Here is a 17916-nt window from a genome sequence, read left to right on the forward strand (position 1 = left end):
GAGGGACTCCCAGATAGTAACCCAGCATAGAACTTGGAAAATGAACAGCAGACCCCAATCTTATCTAAAGGAATATTGACAACTAATTGCTGGTAGATGAGGAACAGCTGACCTTCCTAACGCAAAGACCTGTAGACAGGTTGACTAGATTCACCAGATGGACAAATAGTGGAGAGTGGCTGTGGGTGCTGACAACACAGCAAACAGTGGCAGGGTTGTAAGAGTATAAGGGCTCTAATGGGGGGAGGGAGGCTATGGGAGGGTTCTATCTGGGAAGTGGGTGTATAGTTGAATAAGATGGTTTGGGATGTTCTGTGTGATACACACACACACACACACACACACACACAAATAATATTCAGCAAATTTTTGAAAATGTGTTATATTCGAGGAAGAAGCATGGAAATTTATGTCATGTTATTTAGTAGAGGTGATAAACATTACCATTGAAATCTACCTGATGACTTTATAGACATACATAGGCCTCAAGGATTCAAGTACAACCAATTATGACTAATAATAGATAACATACGGATTAGAGATGCATGCTCCAACATCTCACTGCTTGTAGCAAAAAAAAAAAAAAAAATGAGTCTTTCTGCAAGGAAAAATATATTCTAAAATGAAATAGAGATCTATTTTAGAGGTTAAAAACTCATTCAATTTTATGTCTTTAAGGGCTCATGCTGAGTTCAACATTGTATGACTGTATTAATTCAACTGTGAACCTAGAAACTTACAGCCACTTGTGAAAGAGATGTATTCTTGCTCTGGAGTGTGTTACTGAATATGTTAAAGCTGTAATAAGATGCTTCTTCTAATCATGTAGTTATTAAATTTTTTAAAAAAAATAATGAATAAAAAAAGTGTCAGACAACTTAAATGTTTAATTTCAAGATTAGTTTGCATAATTTTTACTGGCATTTTCCGTATTTGATAATTGTCCTGAAATTTGAAACCACCTTGAATTTTGTTTAAAATTGTACTCATCTAGTAATCCTATAAACAATTTTGAGATATTTAATGTCATCTTTATATTAAACAACAAAAATGTATCTCAGAGTTTCAATAGGCTATTAATAAAAGGCAAAATACCACCAACCATTTTTAAGACAAATAAGACAAACAACATGATTTTTATAATTACAGTATTAGTGCTAAAATATAACTACTTAATGGAATAATCTTTAGGAAATTGTCAGCAGAAAAGAGGAAGAGTTATAAAAATACAGAGATTTAATATGTGTTGGGAAGTGAGAGTGGGGATTTCGCAGAACTTTAAAATCCTTATTAAGTCAGCATCATGGTCTTTTCTTAGTGTGCTGGATTTTCCTCAGTCTATGCTATAGGAGGATAATGCTCTGAATCTTTCGATTCTTACACCCATATCTTCTCTTTTCTTATTGTTCTTAAATTTTTTCTTTCCATAAAACATAAAAAGTAGATTAGCAGCTTTAGTCATTGTAACTTCCTCTTTATCCCTGCCAGTTGGGGTCAGTAGATAGCTACTAAAATAATTCTGAAACAGACCCAAAGACCCAGGAAGTTGTCCCCTCTCCTCCGGCCCCCGTGAGATCATCCATGACCAGACTGTCAGGAATTACTTATCCCTCCAAATTTAGGCTTGAATTTAAACTTTTATTCATTGATGTTTTCAAAAGTTGCAACCAAATGAAAAAAAAATTAACTTCAGTGGAACTACAGTAAAACTTTCGCATGTTTCAGAATTGTGCCTTTCCTTTATACTGACATGTTTTCAATCTCCTTATAAATTTATCTTCAGTTGCAGATTTATTACCACAGCATAATATTACTGGAAACTTAGAAGCAGTGCCAGTAAAGAGTGTAGCTGGTCAGTGCATATTCATGTCCTCTTCCAGCCATTCTCCAGTTGTACAGATAGTTTGTAACTCACAGGCTGTTAAGAGAGAAATTTCTGCATTTTAAAGTGTGTATTGAGAATGTGAGCCATATTTTAGAGATGGCAAAGTTACACCCAAGGAGTATGTTCATTATTTAAGTATCATTTGCTGATTTTTTTTCTTGTTACAACGTTCGGCAATGTTAGCGTAATAGGAAAAATGCAAAAGCATTTAAAAAGTTGAGAAATCTACAAAATTCCGTTATATTGTGAGAGTGTGATTTCTTCTTCAGTAATAAAAGATAGAATATATCTCACAATTCTGAGGTTTAGCATAATGCTGAATTGATATCTGTTACCATAGGTATCTATCAAGACTCAGCTGGAATTTCTTGAATAGAAATTTCAGGGAACAGAGTTGTAAACATGATAAATGTTCTTATGTAAGTAACATGTATTATGGGGAGTATAAATAATAAAAGCTTTCATTTTTATGGCCTTGGAGTTATTTTGAGGTTATGATTTATTAGGGTAGTGATTCTCTTCAAATAAACTAGTGAAGGTAACTTTACTTGTCTCTCTTCATGGGTTTCATGAGACATTGTCCACAAAGTAAACTGGCAGTCTGCTCTGCTTCAGCCCTCCTCTGGTGTGTTGAGCTTTCGTGCCTTAACCCTCCCACTCGGATCCTCCTATATCTCCCTTCTAAGTTCACAATTCATAGCTATATCTGCATGTTTTTTCATTTTTCCCCAAATGCTCATTGAGCATCTTCCCTGGGCAGGTACATACAATCTGAACTTTGTACTGGGGCCCCTTATACCTTTTTTCTGAATGTTATCTTCTCTGTCCCCTGGCTGCTTCCTGCAAACTTTTCTGGTGGTAAGTGTTTGTTCTTATCCTAGCAGTTAGTTGTAGGAGCCTTTTGTGTTTTGTTCCCATTGACCTTCAAGCCCTTACTCTGACACATGCTTGTAAGAACCCTGGCTTCCTCAAAGCTCATGGCATTCAGCTGTAGCATTGTATTGAAAGCTTTCATTGAAGACTTAATAAGAAATATCCATGTCAGTAACCACCTGCAACTTTGTCTTCTCAGTTTCTTGGCCACTGGCTTTTGCTTCCAGTGTCTTCCTTCATTCTATCTCAGGCATCCTAGACCTTGTTTTAATGTAGTCTACTTTTATCTTCACTCGTTAAAGCATCTTACTGTAATCCTGTTAGCTTTTTGCCACATTTTCCAGCCGCACCATCTTCCATTTCATTCTGATGTGTAGCTGATTGTCTGGGTTTTTTGCTTCTTCCTAATCTCTTAGTCCTCTCTTTGTTTCTCTCTCTGTTCTGCTGAGATTCCTTCCTTGCCCACTGTTTTAGTGATTCTTTTAACTCTCTAAATCTCCTTATTCCTCTAATCAGATCCTTTTGTTACCCTCCTGTTACCTTTGAGATAAAAGCCAAAGTCTCTCCCATGTCCCTTCTTCCCTCTCTTGCAGCTCTGGCACCCTTATTGCCTTTTCTCTCAGAACTTACTAGGTATCCGCACCTGGCTTAGAACTCGCTGTGTAGACCATCCAAGACTGGCCTCCATCTCACATTTACTTGCCTCCCCCTCCTGAGTACTGGGACTTAATGAGTATACCACCATCCCCAACCATTGTGAGATTTTGATGAGAAATGTGAAACATTTGGAACAGAGCCTTTCAGAGCAGTCACATAATGTAAATATTGTTGTCATAGCTATGTTTATTCAGTATCCTTAAAATACTGATCTTTTACCTGGGATGGTGGCACATGCATTTAATCCCAGCACTCAGGAGGCAGAGGCAGGTGGAACTCTGTGAGTTCGAGGCCACCCTGGTCTACATAGTGAGTTCCAGGCCAGCTCGGGCTACTGGGAGACCCTGTCTCAAAAAAAAGATCTATTAGTCAAAGAATATGGCAAAAAGAAACTCTTTTGGAAAATAATTTCTAATGTAAATACTGGCAAAGAGCTGTAAAGGAAATGTAAATTCAAATTTTCATTAATAGTAATTATGAGAAACATAAAGGAGTTTGTTTAGAGAGGCTCATGGAGGGTGTATTCTCACTAATATTTCAGAAATGTTTCTTGGCTGAGGAACCTAGCAACTTTTTTGTGCTTCCTCCCCTTTCCCTTTATTATAAAACAGGTTTGAGTTTTTTGTTTTGCTTTATTTTTGTTTTTCTTTTATATTTTTTATTTTTTTATGTGTATGAGTATATTGCTGCATGTATATAACTGTACCCCTATCCTGCAACACCTGTGGAGGACAGAAGAGGAAATTGGATCTCCTAGAACTGGAGTTATTGACAGTTGTTAGCCACCATGTGGGTGCTGGGATTTGAACCCAGGTCCTCTGAAAGAACAGCCAGTGCTCTTAACCACTGAGCCATCTCTCCAGCCCTCTTTTTGGTTTTCTTGAGACAGGGTCTCATAATGTAGCCACTAGATGGCTGACCTGAACTTGCCATGTAGGCCAAGCTCACCTCAAATTCACAGATTTGCCTCCTGTTTCCTGAGTCCTCAAATTAAAGATGTGTGGTACCATGCCTGACCCCAGGTTGAGTCTTAAACTAGAATTTTGCTCAAGAAAACATAAACTTTTCAAGTGATGATCTTGTTTGTAAGGTGATTGCTCTAGATAATCTTGAGGGGTGTTTAATTTTATGTGAATACATGTTTTGCCTGCGTGTATGTAAGTACACCACATATGTGAAGTACCTTCAGAGACCAGAAGAGGGCAGTAGATCCCCTGAAACTGGAGTTACAGACAGCTATTAGCTGCCATGTGGGTGCTGTGAACTAAATCTGGGTCCTCTGATGATCTTGGGCACTGAGCCATCGCCTTCAGCCCATTTGGCTGTTTTGTTGTTTTTCCGCTCCCTTTTTCTTCCATTGTTTTCTTTTGGGAGCAGGCTTCTTCCAAGAAACTATACGAAGATTTTCCATAAGCAGCATGAAAACTACCAGAAATCCTTTGTTGCCTGTTGTGGAGCAGAGGGTGATGGGAAACCTGAAGGTGCAGACCGGAAGTACCTAAAGGACCCCCTCCCCCCCACACACACAACATGGTTTTGTTTTCTTAAGGAAAATAGGTCTGTGGTTGAGTCATATTTGCTCCCTTTTTGTTTTGTGTAAAAGTTTATTAGCTTGTGATTTAAGCAAATCATTTGGTCCTGCTGGCATCGTACACTGCCAAGCCCTGAGCTTTCCCTTTAATGTTACTGCAGGTAGTTAGGTTACATGCTTGGTACCCAGCTCTGACAGGGTTTTTTGCATGTTTGTGTCTTAAAACTTCTGCTTTTAAAAATTGTACTGTGACCTGAAGCACATTTAAAATGATGGAGAATTTCTTGTTTAGCATAATATTTATCTCTCCTTTCCTTCAGCCTTTAGACCTTCATTTCTTAGTGAATATGATTCAGTGTTGTCCAACAACTGTTGCATCATAGGCATAGGTAGCCAAATTTGCTAGCTGAATATGTTCTTTTAGGTTGCAGAAAAGAAACAGAAAACAATATAATTCAAATTGACATTGAAATTGTTCCCCTAACTTGGAGCCAGAGAGCAAATCAAGTAATTAGCTAGAAAACCTGGTTTATGGTACCATTCTTTGTATACCAACATACATTAAAACTTATGTGGATAAATGTATGGTCAGAAGAAGAGATACCTTATAAATCTAGCACTCAAATGGACGAGGAATTAGGCCATCTTTAAGAAAACTGTGTTTTATTAACTAGCATGAAACTCTGGAAGTGACATTTTTGAACTCAAAGTAGGAAGGACATGTCATTAAACATGGTAGATGAGATGCCAGGAAAACAGCCACAGAAACAGTTGAAGGTAGTTAATGAAATACACATTTGTACAGGGATATAAATAGGCAAGGAATCCAATAAACTATTAGTACTATAAACTATTAGACTTGAACATTGGGCTTTATTTTTTGATAGTACAAAATAAAAGCTCCAAGGCAGCCCAAGGTGGAGAGGTCAGTAACCAACTAACTCTTCACCCCTCTTTTTTATTTTACTTTATTTTATTTTGGGTCTTTTTTGAGACAGGGTCTCCCTATAGCTCCAGCTGGCCTGGACTCGCTATGTAGACTAGGCTGGCCTTGAATTCACAGAGATCTGCCTGCCTCTGCCTCCCTAGTGCTGGGATTAAAGGCATGTGAAACCACACCCGGCCTCTTCACCATTCTTTAAAAAATATATATATATCCACAAAGCTCAGAATTATTTTTTTGAAAACACTGAAAAAATTGCCTGGCCTCTGGTGAACTTAGGTGATATTTATAATGATTGCAGATTCATAGCTACTAGCCCTGCAGGGGTTAAAACAATACCAGGTATCTTTGCCAATAATTTGAACATTTAGACTAAATAACCCATGCCAAGCAAAACAGGACTTGGCAAAGCCTGCTCGATCTGAAAAAGAAAAAATGAAAATAAAGGCTTTTCCCACAATTTTCAAGTTCTGAGATTTATATTGGTGCCTTAGAAAGCTAACCAGGGACATGGCTTATTTGAGAACACAATTGAGGCTCAGCAGCTACTTTGAAGATTGTTCTTTTGGCAGTGGCAGGAATGCAATTCATCTCAAGAGATTATCAGCCTCAACCTGTGTCATATAAACTAACAATCCATTGCTCAAAGCAAGTCACATAGCCTGGCTAAAGTCAGGGTCCTCTGTATGCCAGGAGAACCACTAATTCAGTCCACTGGTGAGGTCAAGTAGGAAATATCATGTGACTTTGAGTAAAGAGACAATTTCTTAAATGGGTTAGTCACACATCTTAGAATAAATACTTGATAAGATATGTTTATATACTTTATCAAAAGATACCATAATAAAAGTAAAAGATGAGCTCTAAAATGGGAGATTTGTATCCTTAATTGTGTGTAACTCCATTAGATCAACAAGAGTAACAGAAACAAGCCAATAATAGTGTCCTGTAATTGGAGATAAATTAGACTTGGAATTTCAAGAGGGAAACAACATAGATGGCCCCTAAAAAAACAAAATACATTTAACCTCACAGATTATTATTAAGATAATAGAAGATGGGCCAGGTTGATGGCTCAACTCCAAGCCTGAGTTTGATTCCCAAGGCCCACATGGTGCAAGGAGAGAACTGACTCCTGAAGGTTGTCCTCTGACCTCCACTGTGCATTGTGGTATGTGTTTCCTCCCCCTCAAAATAAATAACTTTTTAGAAAGATAGTGGAAGAGGTTGCTGAAAGATTGAGAGACTTATAAGGAAGACATCACTGTTGTTATCTGAATTTGCTAATCAGAATTATTGCTAATATTGCAGCAGTGAGCCATTGTGTACCTCCCTATATGATGTAGTATGAACTGCTTGGTATCACCTATGAAGTAATGCTGTCAGAACAGCCCCAACGAACCATTCCCAAATCCATGTAAATCTTTAGGTCTTTCATTTTACAGGAAACTTGAAGATGGGAGGAACATATTAGGTTACACTGTAAGAGACTGACAAGTTAATCCAGAAACTGTTGTAGATTGTATAGGACAAGTGATACCCTTTCATCAGGAAATTCATGGCATGTGAAATTAAAACTGCAACAGACTGAGACAATTGTTCAAGCACTGTTTAGTCAAAAGAATATTCTTTCCTCTGTGAATCGCCATAGGAGTACTCGTCTAAAATCAGTTAGCCATAAAAGTCACTGTTTATTTGGGGACGGTCAGTTCTCTTCCCTTGATCTGTATGTCTACCATCATGTCAAGACCAACCTGCATCTTTATACTATCCTGAAGTCAAGAAGCATGAATCTTCCATAGTTTTTGTCTACTCTGATTCTCTTTTATTTTTGTATGAATTTGAGAATCAGCTTGACAGTTTCTACAAAAAAATTGAAGACAGATAATGTGTAAAGATTTTCTTGAACTTCTAGATCAGTTTGTAGTTTTGCTATCTGAACAAAATTAAGTCTTTTGTTTTATGAATTTGAATGTCTCCCCATTTATTTAAGTCACCTTTAATTTCTTTCAAGAATATTTTATAGGGCCAAATGTGGTGGCACACACTTTTAATCCCAGCACTGGGCAAGCAGAAAGCAGATGGATCTTTGTGAGTTTAAGGCCAGCCTGGTCTACATACTGAGTTCCAGATCAGCCAGGGATACTGTAGTGAGGTCTTGTCTCAAAACAACAAAAAGAAGATTTTATAACTTTCAGTATTCATGTCTTGCTTTTTTGTGTGTGTGAAATTTATGCATATATATTTCATTCTTCCTAATGCTATTTTAAATAGAATTGTTTTCTTTTAATTTTTATTTCTGTGTATGGACATATAATTCATTTTGAAAAATTAATCTTGAGTCCAGTAGCCTCACTTTATTTGTTCATTATAACTGATTTTTAGTGAATTGCTCAGGTTTTTTTCTGTATATGCATGCCTTTTTAAACAAGAGAATTTTCATGTTTTGCTTTCCCATGTGGATAACTCTTTTTTCCCTTTTTTTAACTGAATTTTTGTGTATTTTATACAGAATATCTCAAACAATCTTAATCATCTTTAAGATGCACCACTAGCACCCTCCCATAGCCCCCGCACTGCAACCCATATACTCTGTCATTCCTACTAAGGCCCAATGTGTCAAGTCAGGGTCCCCAGACATTCCCCAGTGCAAGTCCATCCACTGAGGTCTAGTCAGCCTATCTAGAGTCTCCAGTTCTCCCTCACTTAGCAGTAATCAGTTGCCAATGTTTCTTGAGCTCAGATTGGGGTCTGCTGTTCACTTCCCCAGTTCTGTGCTAGGTTTTTGTCTGTCTGAGTTTGCATGGAACTTTTGCCATAGATTCATTGCCATAGAATCATATGAGCAGGATCCCAGGAGCTTGTAGGACTCTGTTTCCATATGGTCATGCACCTCCTCCCTGACTTTTCTAATCTTTCTGCCTCCTCTTCTATGATCCCTCAGTGTTCCTGAGCCCTGGGTGGGTGAAGTTTAATATAGGAGTCCTGTCCAAGGACCATCAATCCATCTTGACACTCTTAATCTCTACATTTTGGCCATTTGTGACCTTTTGTGTTCCTGGCCCTCTGTTGCATGAGGCATCTTCATTAAAGACGGTTGAGAGATTCATTAGTGTCGGCTTCATTACCACGTTCTATATTCCGTGCACCTTAGGTGTAGAGATTGCATCGTAGATGTGTCGCTTAGGCCTGGGCAATTCATAGACGATATCTATGTGTGACCAGTTTTGGTATTTGGTAATAGTCTCCAACTGGTACAAAATAAGCTTTTTTGATGAGTGGTGGCTGGAATGTTTGTAAATATAAGGATACATATTTTGCACATAGGAAGAAATTATATTAGTCTAGGGATGTGACCAACTTGGGTTTTTTTTCTAAGATCTATGACCTCTCCAGACATGTGTATTTGGTTATGTTTACAGTACCACACTTGAGTTTCTACCCATTGAGTGTGCTTTTAATCCAATTAGGTAGCTGTTGATTGCCCCCAAGATAAAAGTGCCACTACTGCACCAATTATGCTATGTGGTGTTGGACCATCGATGGATGTTTTCCCTTGGCACCTTCATAGTGCCCTCCAAAGCTATGAGAGCTAGCCTTCTGGCAAAGTGTTCAGCTCCAGCTATATTGCTCTAAATCCTGTATCCGAAGTATGTTCTGTCTTCAGCAGTAGGTGACCAACATTTTTAAATTAAACTTCTCATCTGTGTTTCTCAGATCCCTGCCAAAAACAAAAGTCATGAACGCTCATGGGCCCTTTCTCTACATCTCACCTAAGCTTTTGAGATCTGTGTCACTGCCAAGGTGGCGACTTTCTGCAGCTTCCCAGAGACCTCCATGTGGATAACTTTTTAAACTTGTTTATTATTATTATTGTTATTATTACTATTGTGCGTGTATCTGTTCATCTGTGTGATATGTGTGTGGGTGGATGCAGTTGTGGAGGTCAGAGGGCAACTTTTTGGAATCAGTTCTCACCTACCTTCACATGGACTCAGGGGATCCAATTCAGGTCATCAGGTTTGTGTTATAAGCAACCTTACCTGTTGAGCCATCTTGCCAGCCTACATAATGGGTAAATTTTAATTTTTTTAGATATGACCTGTGGTCTCTGTCTGTCATATCTAGTATAGTGTTAAGAAGAAATGGGGATGCTAAAGAGATGGCTCAATGGTTAAGGGCACTGGCTGCTCTTCAGAGGACTTGGGTTCAATTCCTAGCACCCACATGATGGCTAACAATCACCTTTAAGTCCAGTTCCAGGGGAATCCAACACCCTCTTTTGACCTCTATTGGGCATTGCATGACATGGGTGCACTTACACACATGCAGGCAATATATTCATACACATAAAATAAAAATAATAAAATATTTAAAAAAGAAATGATAAGAGCAAACATCCTAGTCTTGGAGGGGAAGCATTTAGTCATTGATTACAAATGCCTTTATTACTTGAGGAAGTTCTAGTCTTAGATTTTAAACTAGTTGTTTCTGAAAGAGTGTTAGAAATCATCAAATGCTTTTTTCCTATCATAGTGAGATGATCATGATTTTTGTACTGCATTCTATTAATATGGTATATTACACTGATTTTTTTATATGTTAAACCAACTTTCTATTCCTTGGGTAGAGAAAACATTGTTTTGCATGTCTTCATGTTTGGTTTTCTATTTGAGTTGTCTTCTCAGTAATGTTAGTCTCTCTCCCTCCTTCCCTAAGATGCTTTCGATTTCAGGGTTTTGATGTTCTTTTGTACTAGCACTTATTTCCTTGCTTTCTAGCACCAAAGATCATTTGTACATTTCTCACCCCAAATCTGTGATTAGCCTCCCTCTGCCCTAGCCTGAGCTACAGTCTACCTGCTTCAGGCTTTTTATTCCAGCTTATAGCTTGTGATACATAGAGCTATTTTACTCTTGGTTCTAGAACATAAATACATGGTAGGCCTATCTGAAAAAAATACACGAAAAACATGTTGAATGAAATAAGAAAGTCAGATGATTCAAATTTATACATTTATAAACTAGTTAAAATAAACAGTAATGTATTTTGAAATATATGTATCAACTTAAATGTGGTGGATGAACTGGCAAATGTCTTAAGTTCAGTCCCTGAAAATGTTACAGTAAAAGGAGAGAACCAGTTCTCAGAAATTGTCTTCTGACTTCTGCACACATGCACGCACGCACACACACACACACACACATGAATATCAAATAAATCTTTTTAATGTGGTGGACATGCTACATTTCTGTAATCCCAGCACCAGAACATGGCTGGTTGAGGCAGGAAGATTAGGAGTTCAAGGCCAGCCTTAGCTACATAGTGATTTTGAGATCAACTGCAAACTGTCCTGGCAGGGGGGTTGCAAGAAAAAAGTAATATAAATTAAGAATGCTCATTATTTTTCACAGGGAACTTATGGGATAGAGCCAAGTAACTGCACTTAGAATGCTCTTGGATGTTAAGTATGATAATAGCCCCTTACATGTGAGGGATATATTATAACCTTGTCCCCAGTGGATGCTTAAAACTGGAAACAGTGCTGAATATGTATGGTAAAGTGTAATATGTGAGTTAGTCACAGTAAGAGAGTAACAACAGTAACTATTAATAAAATAGACTCATTAGAACAGACTACTAAAAGGCATGTGACTTTGGCCTTTCTCTTACCATCTTACTCTACCCTTTCATTTAAAGAAAGCACTTTACACCTTCTCTTTGGTATATCCAATTTGCCAGCATCATTTTCCACTGTGGGGTCATTATTAAGTAAAGTAAGCATTACCTGAGCACAACACTGTAAGACCACATCAGTGGATCTGATATCTGAGGTGGCTGCTGACTGAATAGAAGGCAAATAGCACACACAGAATGGATGCAGTCAACAAAGCAGTCATTGATACCCATGCAGGATAGAGGAGGATGACATGAGATTTCATCACACCACTGGACTGGTGCACAACTGAAAGTTATAAATTGTTTGTTTATGCAGTATTCCTTTTAATAGTGTCAGACTACAGGTAACTGAATCTAGAGAAAGCAGAACCGTGGATAAGTGATAGATGTTGCTTTTGCTTTTAATTCTGGAACATACATACAGGATTCACTCTTTTTTTAATTTAAAATTTTTTTATGTATATGAGTAGTTTGCCTGAATGTAAATGCACCCATGTCTTGCAATGCCTACTGAGGACAGAAGAGGGTGTCAAATTCCTTGGAACTGGAGTTAAGAATGGGTATTAACCACTGTGTGTGTGCAAGAGCAGTCAGTGTTCTTAACCACCAAGCCATCTCTCCAATCCCAGGCTTTTTGTAGATACAAAATATTACACATTGCTTATTTCTGAAATTTAAATGTGGTTCTATACAATGAAGGTATTATTAAATTATTTTTCCTACTCTTTGTAAGTATTCTTTGAATGCTTTTTGATCTTTTCCCAAAAGTATATGGGGAGTTTTTTTCTAATCATTAATTTTTTTTGTGCTATATATGGTACTCAGTTAGATATGTATAATCATAAAAAGTAAATTTTGACCATTACAGTGAGTATAGAAATCACTGTATATGTCATAACTCTAAACATGAAATGGAGTTTATAAAGGTAAAAAATATTTTCATGACCTTGAGGAAGATAAAATTGTGTGTAGTGTACAAAATACTCTGAACATTGAAGAACCATAAAGGAAAAGTTGATTATTCTCTATCAAAGCATAATAAAATGTCTTAGTGTTTTTACATAGTGGAATGTACAGTTATGAGAATTGCAGAACTATAATCATACCTATCTGCATGGATGGATCTCAGTGAAAAATCCTGTAAAATTGGATGCTATACAATTCTATCTGTGTAAGGTTAAAACTGGCAAAGTAGTCAAGTGTGAAAAAACACACTTTTTATCTGGGCAGGGAACATAAAGACATTTCTGGGGTGCTGACAGCATTGTTTATTGACCTGCATGCTAACTAGATATGTTCACTTGTAGCAGATTTCTCTAGCTGCATATTTATTAATTATTTTCTGTATGTACTTTATACTTTGATTAATAACCTTACTAACAAAGTTTAGCTGTATGTGTACAGTTAGCTTCTTTTGTGTAGGAAAAGTAAGACATGGCTATTTATACATGCTGTGTGTGTGTAAACTATCTTTAAAGGTTATGTAAGAAACTGATACCATTGGCTACTAGGAATGGTGCAATGCAGAATGGCAGGGAGACTTTTGAGATCTGTTTAGACAAGTCCACAAATGCTGAATACATCATGTATTTCCTGTGTTAGGGCACCTGTACATACTGCTTATCCAACTCTGATTTTCTGGTTTCATAAGAGCTTCCTCATAACGTTTCTGTTCAGTTTTAGAAAGTTGTACATGAACTAAACTGATAAAATGGAATTTCCCTCATCAGCAATTCCTAGAAGGCAAGGGTAATATAGATAAAATTTGCAGATGTGAGTATATACCCAAGTAGGTCTACCCAGCAATGAAAGAATCTGCTTAGGTCAAGATCATCTTGAGCACTTGGAAAGATATGTAAATAATGCAGGTTTCCAAACCCAAATGTATGTGTTTCTGTGGGTGTTTAGCAGCTGATACTAATCACAGTAGAGATGTGGTTAGGTACCAGGCACTCATTTCAAGGAGTCTCCTCCCATCTCTAGTATGCCATACTGCATGTCTGTCTCCAGTCAGCTCTCAGTTTTAGCATGACAAAAGTTGGTTTATGTAGAAGTGAGTGAATGACAGAAGCCCTCCCTTTCCCTACCTGCAGAGATTAGTTGTCAGCAAGATTAGTTCTTGGCAAGCTGCAATCTTCCTTGATCACTGCTATGTGCTTACCTGTAAGATTACTTTTTGGTGATAACATGCTTTCATCAGTATAGTTCTTGCTTCTTAATTAAATAAACATGTTTATTTAAATAATTCTAACTTGCTAAATAAAGAGTAAGTGGAAATGGCTTACAAAGTGCAGTCCTTGCCCTCTTGGTTCTTTTCCTGGTATTTAGCATTCTGTGTCTCTTGGTGTCTCCTCCCCAAGTTTTTTGTTTGTTTTCAGATCTGTTTCTATTAAGGCTTCCCTCTGCCCAGATCTTTTTGGATTTCTTAAAGAAATCCTTATTGGTATAAACAATAAAACTTAGTTTGGATGCATGAAAACTGCTCTTCTGTGGGTATATGCTGAATCTGCTATTCATTTGTCCTTTATTTCCTAAGATCCTTCTATATGTAATTGATAGGATTTTGGCCTTTATATCTAAAATTTTTTATTTGTGTGTATGTAATATTCATGTATGGGTACATGCGTGCTCAGTGTGAATGACAGAGAACAAATGTGTGAAGTTGGTTCTCTCCTTTCACCTTTACATGGGTTCAGGGGATTGAAATCAGTCATGGGGTATCATCAGGCTTGCATAGCATGCTCTTTACCAGCTGATCCACCTTGCTGGGTCTGTTCTTTCTCTTTTAAACCTTTTAAAATTGCTTTTATTTTATTTTATTTTATTTTATTGGGGGGTGGGGAGTGGTTGTAGGGTTGTTGTTAATGTTTGGTGCTGAGGATTGAATCCACAGCCTTGAGCAAGCACTGTAACCTAGAGATAAATCCTCAACACCGTATCTTCTTTTTAAAAACAAATTATTTATTTTTACTTTATGTGTATGAGTGTTTTGCCTGCATGTATGTATGTATACTGGTGTCGTGCAAATACCATATCTTCTTGATATATATTTGTGATACAGAAAGAGTCTAGAAATTTCAAAATTATCTTATATATCCTCAATTTCATGAGCCCAGGTGTTACCTATGACCCAGCAGACCACGTAAAATTGATTAGGTTATTCTTTTCTACTTTCTCTACCTCTGGTAGGTGGAGGAGTTGTTGATGGCCATGGAGAAGGTAAAGCAGGAGCTGGAGTCCATGAAAGCAAAACTGTCCTCCACCCAACAGTCTCTGGCAGAGAAGGAGACTCATTTGACCAATCTTCGGGCAGAGAGAAGGAAACACTTAGAGGAGGTCCTAGAGATGAAGTAAGTGCTTAGAACTTTTCCTTTAAGTCAAATGCTTCTGCTTGTATCTTGCTCCTTGTATCTTTGTGTGTTACCCTAGCATGCTTAGCCTAATTATGTCAGGTGGTGTCTCTTACTTTCTAGAACACATTTTGTTACAACAGAATTATTTTTACCTCTTTTTCACCAGATTTTAAAGTACACTAATAGGTGTACCTTGTAATTACATCTCTAAGATTCCTAAATTTACCTGGAAAATTGAGGGTAACTGGGGAAGAGGATATTGATATCTTTTGAGGACGAGGTACATTCAGAAGTACTTAGAGAGTGAGCAAGATGGCTTAGCAGATAAAGACACTTGCCCTCAAGCCTGATTGAACCTGAGTTCAAGTAATTTTTTTAATTAAGAAAAATACTTAATCTAAACATTTCCAAGTGTACAAAAAGTAGTATAGTATGATGACTTTCCATACACTTATCCTTTGGTGTGATAATAGTTTGCCACTGGTATCTACACCAGTTTTTACAGAAGCATTACTTTCAGCTAAGCATTGCCATCTATCACTTTCCTTTTTTGCCTCCTATCTTGTAGGTTCCTGAGATCTATATGTGTCTGCTAATACATGATAGATTGTTCTTTTAGTCTCTTTTGAAAATCCAGCAATAATACTGTCTCACTTACAACCATCACCCTAAAATCTCCTCCCATTTTATTGAGTCCAAGTTTCTGGTGGGCCTGTCAGGTGTCTAGGATTATGCTGTCTTCTCTTGTGTCTCTGAGATCTTTGTCCTTCATAAGACCAGCTTCTTACTATCGTGGGTTTTACTCACTGGTCCCTCCTCTCTGATGTTTGCTCACAAGTTATCACTCATCTGTCATCTTCCCTACTTAAATATACACTCTCTCCCTAGCTAAAATAAATGTTTTTCAACTTAGCTAGCACTTTATGCTATCAGTGTCTCATCTTCTCTGTTACTTTGAATTGTGAATACATTTTGAATACCTGGATAATCGAGTAGCTAAGGATCTTGCCCCGATCTTGTGGAGAAGGCTGTGAAAGCAACAATATTTGAGCTTTTGTTTCATCCCTTATAAACACCTGTTAATGGCTTTTCTTATCAGAGCTTTCCTACTCAGTTTAGACAGCAACTTTCAGCAAAATACAAATATAGTTGTTACTGGAATTTCCCTTTATTATTAAGACTTTGAGGTTGTATGAAACTGTGTTTTAAAATATACTTGAATGGGAAGATGACTGTGTGCTTTCTGTTTGTTTTTCAGTGATACAATACCTCAATTTATTGTGACTTTCCTTGCCATCCTATTCCTATAAAATAAATATCAATTAGCAAAACTTATTGATAAGGATCATACTCACACACAATAAGGCATAGAATAAAGAATATAGAGGTATGTGTCAGCAGTATGCAACTTAAAAAAAAAAAAGCATCAAATAAAAGTTCTAGAAATAAAGTCCCCTAACCCTGCCTTTTAAGGATGACCCATTTCTGGAATCATTTTCTTAGTTACCCCTGTTATATTACTGTGACATCCTCATTTCAGGCAGATGTTCCACAAGTTTTGTGTCATGCACACTGTACCATCTTAAGAGCTTTTAAAGTAGTTCAGATTTTATCTTGGACTTAAATTTCCTCTTGTTATCTTCTATTATCATATTGTAAATAAACTCTAATACTTCCATTTTAGTAAATATCTGAGTGTTACAGGCCCAGTCCTCCATCCACATAGGCTGTAGAGCAAATGATGGTTTGTACCAGCTCTCTGCATGGCCTGGTAGATAAACCCACATGGTTGTGCCAACAATAGGGAGGGCCAGTTGTTAGAGTCTTTCCATCTACTAAACTTCTTTTCAAATGTGGAATTTTAAAGTTTAGCATAGAAATATAATGATTTATAAATCCTCTATTAAACCTTTGCATTTCACCTAAGTTGAATTATACACAAAAACACTATAAATAGCATATTAAAGGTTGGAAAGACAGTGAGTTTTCAGTTCCCTTTCACTGTGTTGCTAACCAAAGACATAGTCTTTCCTCCTCTCTTCTGGATGGCTTGTCTCAGTATATTGGGCCAATTCTAATCTGATACGTGGCTTCTTTGTTTCTGAAACTGTTGTTGTTTATTTGTAACAAGGCTCATGATGTGTGCTTCTTTGTACTTAGAGCTTGGATTTGAGTTCTGGCTTTGACACTCATCAGCTCTGTGACTTCAGCAAGTTGCTTAGCCTCTTTATACAGCAGTCTTCTCATTTTTAAAATAATGATAAGAATGGTTCCTACCTCATAAGAGTTTTCATAATTAATTGACAGATTGCTAACATAGAATTGAGAACAGTGACTGGCAGAGTAAGTACTTAATAATAAATTATTTTTTAAAGTTTTTCCTGGTGATGGATTATAGGGAAAACAAAATCTTTTAAGCTATTAAATTATTAATAATCAAGCAGGCAAAGAGCTTTCTCAGGGTAACTAGAGAGCTTGAAGCATAGAAGAAATATGAAGGGAATGCCATGGGAAAGGGGCCTAGCAATGCACACGTGGCTCTGTACAGAACGAGAAGTCTCTTCCTTGAGATCTCAGTGGTCAATTTATACATAAATTCTTCAGCAGTCACTAGAATTGTCCAGTTTTCTGGAACAATCCTGACCTCATCAAACCAAGAGAAATGACCTAATAGTTCTTTTCCATCTCTAGCATTTATGATTATAGCTTTCAAGCATCTGTTACAGATAAGTGGTGGCCATGAGTTTGGGGAGATGTAAAACTGTACACTTGGTGGCCTGCCAGTGGTTCATTAGGAACATTTGAGCTGGTTAACCAAACCTAAGGAGAAGGAACATTTTTTTATTTGCAAATCCCACAATGGTCTTCTTTTCCTTCTTGTTTTGTGGTTTTGTTAGCCTTTAAAAAAAAAATCTACTTTTATGTTAGTCCCTTTCCCCTAAGGAAAAAAAAAGAATGAAAGGAGATGAAATTAATAAAATAATAAAGATAATAG

The 17916-nt window shown here is 37.2% G+C and overlaps 1 protein-coding gene across 11 annotated transcripts in view; it reads left to right on the forward strand.

Moving 5' to 3' along the window:
* The window catches only part of Erc1 (ELKS/RAB6-interacting/CAST family member 1), a 537557-nt gene that overhangs the window by 347634 nt on the left and 172007 nt on the right, over positions 1–17916 (forward strand). For all 11 annotated transcript variants that reach the window (XM_008839745.3, XM_029566790.1, XM_008839744.3 and 8 more), the window contains one exon: positions 14758–14918. In XM_008839745.3, the coding sequence (XP_008837967.1) occupies positions 14758–14918 (161 nt within the window). The remainder of the gene's footprint in view (positions 1–14757; positions 14919–17916) is intronic.

Source organism: Nannospalax galili, unplaced genomic scaffold (assembly GCF_000622305.1).
Source record: "Nannospalax galili isolate Female #2095 unplaced genomic scaffold, S.galili_v1.0 scaffold199, whole genome shotgun sequence".
NCBI lineage: Eukaryota > Metazoa > Chordata > Mammalia > Rodentia > Spalacidae > Nannospalax > Nannospalax galili.